This window comes from Mus caroli, unplaced genomic scaffold (assembly GCF_978045245.1).
Source record: "Mus caroli unplaced genomic scaffold, Mus_caroli_1 scaffold_4, whole genome shotgun sequence".
Classification (NCBI taxonomy): domain Eukaryota; kingdom Metazoa; phylum Chordata; class Mammalia; order Rodentia; family Muridae; genus Mus; species Mus caroli.
This window is the reverse complement of record NW_028227259.1, coordinates 67,391,563-67,401,923: the sequence shown is the minus strand read 5'-3', so window position 1 is coordinate 67,401,923 and position 10,361 is coordinate 67,391,563. Positions and strand designations below refer to the sequence as shown.

At 43.3% G+C, this 10,361-nt stretch overlaps 1 protein-coding gene across 1 annotated transcript; it reads left to right on the top strand.

Moving 5' to 3' along the window:
- The first annotated feature begins 514 nt into the window (after positions 1-514).
- Positions 515-9,387, top strand: Tlr1 (toll like receptor 1). Its single transcript, XM_021163718.3, has 4 exons — positions 515-568; positions 970-1,289; positions 3,885-3,953; positions 6,802-9,387. Exon 4 carries the CDS (start codon positions 6,868-6,870, stop codon positions 9,253-9,255), a length of 2,388 nt encoding a protein of 795 aa, XP_021019377.2. The 5' UTR covers positions 515-568; positions 970-1,289; positions 3,885-3,953; positions 6,802-6,867; the 3' UTR covers positions 9,256-9,387.
- Positions 9,388-10,361: the final 974 nt, after the last annotated feature.

Genomic DNA, 10,361 nt, shown 5'->3' with positions numbered 1-10,361 from the left:
AAAGGTGATGTTTTGAAGAAAGTTGGAAAATATCTGTGGAGAAATTTTGCTCCAAATCGCATTTGAAAACTAGTGGCCCAAAAGACGCGACGAGTCTTTGTCCTACGAGCCTCTCACAAATCATCTTTTCTCTTAAAGAGAAAAAAATCTCCTGTAAAACTTTGATCTTGCCCCCTGACTTCTGCTCAGTCACTAGACAATGAGCAAAGGGCCAGAGGAAAAGCAAAAGAGATGAGACCCACCAGCATTCACAGCAAAAGAGATGTGAATCCAGCATTCACAGCCACCGCAGGTCGGATTCAGCCAATGAAAGTCTACCAGTTCACCCCATTAGTGGGGACAACAATGAGCCTATTGTAGTAAAATGTAGAACCATAAGGATACAACTCCATTTGTGTATATGTCTACCAATTAGTTTTCTTTAAGATATGGTGCAATTCCAGTAATTTGCCTTAGGTGGCAGTAAAGAGCCCTTTCTTTCAATGCAGAAAGCAGTTACCAATTAAATGTTGGAGGAAGTAGGAGCTTGAATTTCTTACTGCTCTGTCGGACGGGTAAGGTTGTCTTGGTAAGTAAGACAAATTACTCTATTTTTTAAAAACAAGGCCAGTGCTAGTTGCCATGTAGAAATGGAAACGTCTGTCTCTATGATCAAGTTGTGGATGTTTCTCTAAGTAGCAATATTTACTTACTGTGACTGTGTGATTTGAAACTAATCTTTGTCTAATTTAATTCAGAGAAAAGCTTCCCTTCATGTGATTTATTTTCAAGACCTTGTGTGTTCCTCTCTCTCTCTCTCTCTCTCTCTGTGTGTGTGTGTGTGTGTGTGTGTGTGTGTGTGTGTGTGTGTATGAATACTTTGTTACAGGGGTTTTTGGCTTTTGGACACGGTTGTTTTGATTTTTAGATGACCTTCCCAACCTCTCTTTCTCCCCCATCCATCCTCCTCTCCGTGAAATGTTCATGAAGATGGAACATGTTGTGACCCACAAACACTTGAGTGTGTCTACCAAGAGCCCACATGTTGGATACCTTCTCTGAGGCATGAAGAGAGCGGAAGCTCAGGCTGACCATGGCATTTGGGGGTGGTCCTTTTCGAGGAAACTAGGATTGGAATCCATCAGATCACCAGAGTAGAAGTCCATGAATAAATACTGCTAGCTTAATCGAAGCAGAGATGTGACTGGAAGGCATACACGTGTCCCCACTTCTCTCCGGGTGCTGCGCTGGGATCCTGCTCTCAGGGTCATCGCAGGATGTGACTGACCCCTTGTCGGTGGAGCAGAACTGTAAGTAGAATTAGCCTCTTTTCTTTATCAAGTCGTCTGTCACAGGTGCTCCATTATGCCAGTGAAAGAGACTGGATTGTATAGTTCATTTCTCCTGGAGAGGTTCTGTGATGCACACAGCTCCTTGGTTTTAATGGGGAGGCTAATTTTCATTTTTTATCCTGGGTTATTCTTACTAGATATACTTGTCTCTTTGCTCAGACGATTGGCACTGTTCTGGGGAGCTGGAAACCAAGGTGAAGTCGTAGTCTTTGAAAATGCTCTCCAAGCTCCATCCAAATTGATCAGTGCAGAAGTTTCCCCAGCCACACAGGAAGCCCAGGAACTCTCTTGCCCTCTGTGGGACCTTCCAGCGTGGTTAATAGTTACTCTGGCATAGAGCAAGCTTTTCATGCATGCTTGCAGAACTGAATGAGTGAGGTTCATTGTGTGGGTGTTACCATTTAAAACCAGCCAAACCCTGATTTGATGTCCCCAGAGTTTCTGAGCAGAGGTAACACATAAGGTCACTTCCTTCTGTGATTGGGTGGCAGCTAAGCTTGTCTTGGATCATAAAGATGGACATAAATATATCTGAGGATTTTTCAGGCTTTTAAAGTTTTCTTTCCATTTTCCCTTTTGTTCGATTAATGAATTATCCTTTTTGTTCATGTTAAAGTAGTGTGGGGGTTCTGAAATAGATGGGGGTCATTGACTCTCCCTAAGACTTTGTTCAACAGTATGTTGGCAGGGCATGGTGCTACACACCTGTCATCTCAGCAGTCTAGGAGCTGAGTCAGAAGGCTCACTGCAAGTTTGAAGGCACCCTGGTTTATGTGGCTACAAACTGAATTCCAGGATAGCAAGGCTTATATGTTGAGAGGATGTCTAAAAAACAAAACAAAAAAAGAAACAGCAACAAAAACAGAAGAAATAGTAGCAACAAGAGTTTCTTTTTTGTTTGGACTAGAAAATTTAGACATTGATTTTTAGTGACTTTAGTGAGTTTGATATCTACAGTTTAGAGATTCTACAAGCATCTAAAATTTATTTCTTTATGTATATAATACTTTGATTTCTTTAAAAATTAGCTTTTTAAAAAAATCTTTTGAGTGTGTGTGTTTGCGTGTGCACATGTGGAGGTCAGAAGACAGTTTATGAAGCCGATTCTCTCCTCCTGTGTGCTTCACAGGTTGTCAGGGCTGGGGGGCAACTGCCCTTAGCTGCTAAGACATCTCACTAGTCCTAATATTTTAATTTCTTTTTCAAAATTATTTTTTAATCATTTATTACTTGTTCAATGTATGTAAGTACACTGTAGCTGTCTTCAGACACACCAGAAGAGGGCACTGGATCCCATTACAGATGGTTGTGAGCCACCATGTGGTTCCTGGGAATTGAACTCAGGACCTCTGGAAGAGCAGTCAGTGCTCTTAACCTCTGAGCCATCTCTCCAGCCCTTGATTTCTTAATTATATAAATGAGAAAGGAGTTTTTCGAACTGAGAACCTCCCATTAATGACTTGAAGTGAAAGGGCTCTGGAATCAACTGGTTGAGGTAAGCGCAGAGCAGAGGCTCAGTGTTCACATGCTTGGGCCAGGCTGTTTCATTGCATACCCGACCGTAGGTGGATTCTAACCCTTTGAGGTTGCTATGAAGGGAACAAAGATACTTCACCTTGATCATGGAGACGTCTCCACATTTTATGCCCAACAGTGCTGACTACTGCCTCACTGGAGTCTGGGCTTGACTTTGGGGAAAGTCTCCGGTTTAGATCACACGAAGAAATAACGAGGGAAGTCCAAGTCTTGAGCCCAATTATGTTTATTCTGACCTGATTATAACATGCTGTTCTGTCCTGGGATACTGAGCCCTGGCCAGTATTCAGGAATTACCCAGGAGGTAACTGAGTATTATTTTGATTTTCATTGTCTTCTTAAGATTGAGTAAGCTGCTTTAACAAGAACAATAGTGACCTTCAGATGACAGGATCCTGGTGCCAGGGGTGTAGCTCATGGTAGAGAGCTTGCCTGGCATGTGCTGGGTCTTGAGTTTGATCTGTGGGACTACACACACACACACACACAGACCCACATGGACACAGACACACAATCACACAGACACACAGACACACACAGACACACACAGACACACAGACACACATACTCCAAAGCAAGAGAAATGTATCCTAGTAGTGCCAAAAGCTGGAAGTCCATGTTGAGGGTGCTCTATGCGTGGGACCTGACAAAAGATCTCTTACTGTGGATGGTCAACATCTTATGTCTTCTTGGAAGAAACAGGCAGAGAGTCCTATGATGTCCTTTCCAAAGGGACCTTATCCCATTCTTGAGACTTCTGCCTCCATGACTTCTACCTTCCCAGGGGCCTGGGTCCTAATCTCACCCCCTTGAAGATTCAAGTTCAAAACTTTCAGGGGGGCCCATTCAGACCCATAACACCCATTTAAATATGGCTCCTTGTGTGAGTCGCTCTTTGGAGTGCTGGGCTAGGATAACTGGAATATTCCGAGGCTTTTCCAAGGGCAATTGATGCTATGCAAAGGTCGGTCTTGCTTTTCCCAAGAATCTTGAAGCTCTGTCATCTTTCTTGCTCAGAGTGTTTGTGAATGCAGCTGGTGAAGAACTCAGGCGAGCAGAGGCAATTGTGGACACCCCTACAGAAACGTAAGTCCAGGGAGGGTTCTGGAAAGCAGAGAGGCCTGCATGTGTAGCCTGGAACTTCTATAGCACAGGTATATTTCTGAGAATTGAATTCTTTAGATCTGTCTGTGCTATCTGATGTATGGTGAAGGACATGTGGGCAGGAGTCTGGATCTTGGTTGGTCCTGGTGTCTCGTTTTTCTAGTGACATTCTAGGGAGTTTTAAAATTCACAGAGACAACTGCATAGCTGTGCAGCTTACATTTGAAGTGCCTCTAGGGTTCATCTCAACACAGCTGCCTTTGTTCTCATATACCACTGGACAGAGGACAGCAGGACAGCATCATATGGGTCGATTACCAGAACAATGGGAACCAAACAATGTCTCACACTTGAGAGGGGGAAATATCCATCGGCTGAATGAATGAAAAAAGATTTTCTGAAGCTTTTCCATGTTTAAATACCTCCAATATTGGCTGGATAAATGGATGGATGCATGCATTATTATAACTCAATATCTTTGTGACTCTTAGGATCTGTTGTGGTTTGAATGACAAGTGCCCTCATAGGCTCATGTATTTGACCATTTGGTCCCAGTAGGTGGTGCTGCTTGGGGAGGCTAGTCTTTAGGAGGTGGGGCCTTTTGAAAGAAGTATGTGTCACAGTAAGGGTGGGTTTTAAGGATTTATAGCCTTGTCTCAGTCTCTCTCTCTCTCTCTCTCTCTCTCTCTCTCTCTCTCTCTCTCTCTCTCTCTCTCTCTCTCTCTCTCTCTCTCTCTCATGTGTACGGATGAAAATGTGACTATCCAGCTTCCTGCTCCAGCAACCATGCCTTCTTCACAATAATGGACTCTGTCCGCCTGGAACCAAAACCTAACTAAACCCATTCTTCCTCGGGTTGCTTTTATCACAGCAGAGAAAAGTGACCAATTAAGAACCTAACCCTAATTCCTTGCCGTGACTCACAAGGTCTTGAGTGATCTTGGCCCTAAGTCTCTTGTGTTTGCTTTACCCCAGACTATCCCTGACTTCCCTGTTCCTCAGATCAGCTCACCTCAGTCTCATCTCAAGACTTTGTGTTTGCCTTTTCTTCTGCAAGACAGGCTTTTTCTTTGGCTCTTTGGATTCATCCTGTGTCTACCTTGGGGTCATCTCTGAAAGACTTTCTCTAGTGAATGAATCAAAACGAATTACTCAGTGTTGCCTCGGTGATTATTGGTACCATAATTCGTTTGCTTGTTTGTTTGTTTGTTTGTTTGTTTGTTTGTTTGTTTGTTTTTCGAGACAGAGTTTCTCTGTGTAGCTCTGGCTGTCCTGGAACTCACTCTGTAGACCAGGCTGGCCTCGAACTCAGAAATCCGCCTGCCTCTGCCTCCCAAGTGCTGGGATTAAAGGCGTGCGCCACCATTGCCTGGCCCTGATTCATTTCTCTAGATTACACGTAACCATTCCATGAAATTATAATTAGTTATTTAGCATCAGGTCTTTGTCTTGAGAATCAGACTTTGTCCTCTTCTGTCTACGCCCTGTGTTCTGTGTCTAGACCCTAAAACATGGCTAGTGGGTGAGTAGTGTATATGGATTAGTTAAATAATGGATGAATGAATGAATGAATGAATGACCAGTTACTGTGATCTTTATCAGCTTTTGGGTAAGACCAAAATTAGTCCCCAAAACCTGTGTAGGTGACAAACATTGATAGCAGGAGGGTCATGACACAGTGACCCAGGGGTCTCTTAAGAAAGCTGTGGGGTACCTGAACTTCTCATGTAGAAGCATAAAAGGGCATGAAGTCTCAGCCTGGCTTCTCAATGAGTGTGACAGGGTCAGAGCCAGGGGAGAGTCTTAGTTAAGGTTACGATTGGTACAATAAAACACCATCCATGGCAAAGAACCTCGGGAAGGAAGGAACTTTTTGGCTTATACTTCCATATCATAGTTCATCACTGAAGGAAGTCAGCACAGGAACTCAAACAGGGCAGGACCCTGGAGTCAAGAGATGATACAGAGGCTATGGCGGGGTGCTGCTTACTGGCTTTCTCAGCCTGCTTTCTTATAGAACCGGGGACCACCAGCCCAGGAGTGGCCCCACCCACAATGGGCTGGGCCCTCTTTCATCAATCACTAATTAACAAATGCCCTACAGCTGGATCTTAGGGAGGCATTGTTTCAACTGAGATTTCCTCCGTTCAGAAAACTCTAGTTTGTATCATGTTAACATTAAATTATCCAAGATGAGGAGTTTCCATGGGCCATCTCTGTTCCAACCCTATAGCTCCTGTAATAGACAGTCATGATTTAGAGGCTTAAAACAACAGGAGTTTATTCTGGAGGACGAGAGTGCAAAGCCAGGCATCGGCAGGGCTCTGGTGTCTCTGGAGCCTCCTCCAGTTCCTGCCATATCAAAAGTTGTTTGGGGCTAGCAAGATGGTTGAGTGGGTAAAGGCACATGCTGCCGAACCTGAGAAACTTGGTTCAATCCCTGGATCTCACAATGGAAGGAGGGAATTGACCCCTCCCATAGGTTGTCCTCCACACATACACTGTGGCCCATGTGCATACACACACATTTTATACATACATACATACATACATACATACATACATGTATATATCTTTATCTAATCATCTATCTATAACTACATCTATATCTAATCCATATTCATTTCTCTATCATCTATCTATCTATCTATCTATCTGGTTAGAGTTTATACTATCTATTGTTTATCTATCCACCATCCATCTAACTTAATCTTCCAGGTTTTGGATTGTATTCCTCTAAAGAATGTAGCCTCCATTTCACGAATCGCTAATAAGAAAAAGGTTTAATGCCTAGTTTAATATAATCATGTGATGTAATTTTTTTTTCTAGGACCTATACCCATGTGGCAATGCTCTGAAGAATAGCAGGAACCTCAGGAATGTCTATGGCCATACAATGACTAAACCAAATTCCCTCATCTTCTACTGTATCATTGTTTTAGGACTGACACTTATGAAAATCCAATTATCTGAGGAATGTGAGCTTATCATAAAGAGGCCAAACGCAAACCTTACCAGAGTGCCCAAGGGCCTACCCTTGCAAACAACTATCTTAGATCTATCACAAAACAACATATCTGAGCTTCAGACTTCTGACATCGTCTCATTGTCCAAGCTGACGGTCCTGATAATGTCCTACAACAGACTCCAGTATCTTAATATCAGTGTTTTCAAATTCAACACAGAGCTGGAATATTTGGATTTGTCCCACAATGAGCTAAAGGTGATCTCGTGCCACCCAACAGTCAGCTTCAAGCATTTGGACCTCTCCTTTAATGCCTTTGATGCCCTGCCTATATGCAAAGAATTTGGCAACATGTCCCAACTACAGTTCCTGGGGTTGAGCGGTTCTCGGGTACAAAGTTCAAGTGTGCAGCTGATTGCTCATTTGAACATCAATAAAGTTTTGCTGGTGTTAGGAGATGCTTATGGGGAAAAAGAAGACCCCGAGTCTCTTCAGTGCGTTAGCACTGAGACTCTGCATATTGTTTTCCCGTCGAAAAGAGAATTCCATTTTCTTCTGGATGTGTCCCTCAGCACTACGATCGGTTTGGAACTGTCTAACATCAAGTGTGTGCTTGAAGACCAGGGCTGCTCTTATTTCTTACGTGCTTTGTCAAAGCTTAAAAAGAATCCAAAGCTCTCAAATCTTACCCTGAACAATGTGGAAACAACGTGGAATTTCTTCATTAATATCCTCCAGATAGTTTGGCATACGCCAGTCAAATATTTCTCAATTTCAAATGTGAAGCTACAAGGTCAACTTGACTTCAGGATGTTCAGTTATTCTGACACTTCTTTGAAGGCTTTGTCGATACATCAAGTTGTCACTGATGTCTTCAGCTTCCCCCAAAGTTACATATACAGTATCTTTGCCAATATGAACATCCAAAACTTTACAATGTCTGGAACACACATGGTCCACATGCTGTGCCCGTCCCAAGTTAGCCCATTTCTGCATGTGGACTTTACAGATAACCTTTTAACAGACATGGTTTTTAAAGATTGTAGAAACTTAGTTAGATTGAAAACACTTAGTTTACAAAAGAATCAGTTAAAAAACCTTGAGAATATAATTCTCACATCTGCGAAGATGACATCCCTACAAAAACTAGACATTAGCCAGAATTCTCTAAGGTACAGTGATAGGGGAATCCCATGCTCCTGGACCCAGAGTTTGTTAGTTTTAAATTTGTCTTCGAATATGCTTACAGGCTCTGTCTTTAGATGCTTACCTCCCAAGGTCAAGGTCCTTGACCTTCACAACAACAGGATAATGAGCATCCCTAAAGATGTCACCCGCCTGCAGGCTTTGCAGGAACTCAATGTAGCATCCAACTCCTTAACTGACCTTCCTGGATGCGGGGCCTTCAGCAGCCTTTCTGTGCTGGTCATCGACCATAACTCAGTTTCCCATCCCTCTGAGGATTTCTTCCAGAGCTGTCAGAATGTTAGATCCCTAACAGCAGGAAACAACCCATTCCGATGCACATGTGAGCTGAGGGACTTTGTCAAGAACATAGGCCAGATAGCAAGAGAAGTGGTGGAGGGCTGGCCTGACTCTTACAGCTGTGACTACCCAGAAAGCTCTAAGGGAACCGCACTGCAGGACTTCCACATGTCTCCATTGTCCTGTGATACTGTTCTGCTGACTGTCACCATCGGGGCCACTATGCTGGTGCTGGCTGTCACTGGGGCTTTCCTCTGTCTCTACTTTGACCTGCCCTGGTATGTGAGGATGCTGTGTCAGTGGACACAGACCAGGCACAGGGCCAGGCACATCCCCTTAGAGGAACTCCAGAGAAACCTCCAGTTCCATGCTTTTGTCTCATACAGTGGGCATGATTCTGCCTGGGTGAAGAACGAATTACTACCCAACCTAGAGAAAGATGACATCCGGATTTGCCTCCATGAGAGGAACTTTGTCCCTGGCAAGAGCATTGTGGAGAACATCATCAATTTCATTGAGAAGAGTTACAAGTCCATCTTTGTGCTGTCTCCCCACTTCATCCAGAGTGAGTGGTGCCATTATGAACTCTATTTTGCCCATCATAATCTCTTCCATGAAGGCTCTGATAACTTAATCCTCATCTTGCTGGCACCCATTCCCCAGTACTCCATCCCTACCAATTACCACAAGCTCAAAACTCTCATGGCACGAAGGACCTATCTGGAATGGCCCACAGAGAAGAACAAGCATGGACTTTTTTGGGCAAACCTAAGAGCATCCATTAGTGTTAAGCTGGTTAACCAGGCAGAAGGAACGTGTGACACACAGCAATAAGAATATCCACCTCAATGGTGTTGCTGCTCTGGGGAGTTCTAATAATAGTACCATTCATATCAGCAAGAACCTAAAAATGGTTCTGACTTTACAATGTGGGAATTTGTGCTTTTTAGCCCAAGTTTGCCGCTAGTGTTTGCTAATAAAAATTAGTGGGATATTATATTTTGGGTTGAAATCATTCATTTCTTTTTGTTTTTATTTTTTTGTTTTGTTTTGTTTTTTAAGACAGGGTTTCTTTGTGTAGTTTTTACTGTCCTGGAACTTGCTCTGTAGTGCAGGCTGTGCTTAAACTCACAGGAATCCTCCTGTGTCTGCCTCCTGAGTAATGGCATTAAAAAAATTTTTTTTTATTGTTGTATGTTTTAGGTATCTTGTCTGCATGCACGTCTGTGCACCATGTGCATGCCTGTGCTTTCAGAGGCTAGCAGAGGGCATTAGAGTCATTGGAGCTTTAGTCATGGACTGAACCTGGGTCCTCTGCAAGAGCAGCCAGTGCTCTTAATTACTGAACCATCTCTTCAGCTCCCAAACCATTAATTTTAAACACTTAAGGGATCCATTTGTTCCTTTCTCTATAATCACATTCATTGAATTTGCTGCAGAACCAGGAGAAGCCCTTTCCTCGGCAGATGTTTGTACTTCTGCGTGCCTGGGCAACAGTAGAAAATTCCAACTCCACTTTGCCTTGACTTCCCCATTATTCTTTCTGGGTTCACCATAAATCCCTTCACTCTTAGGACTGGATGTTACTTTTCCACATAAATTTCCTGCCTATAAAGCTCTCGTCTTGGTTTCCACTAAACGGAAGCATTGAAGGGACTGCATATGCAGTTAATTCATTGTTCCAAGAAACCGTCAGGGAATCAGAGAGGCCTGTATGTCTCCAGATACAGAAAGAGTCACGAAATAAGAACATACAGTGAAGTCCAGTGATTATTTAACATGGCCATCTTAGAAATAATAGGTGACTGATCTCTCAGCACCTGGGTGGCAGAGGTAGGTGGAGCTCTATGAGTCCAAGGCCACTCTGGTCTACATAGCCACTTGCAGGACAGCTCTGTAGAGAGACCCTGCCTCAAAAACAAACAAACAAAAACAAAACA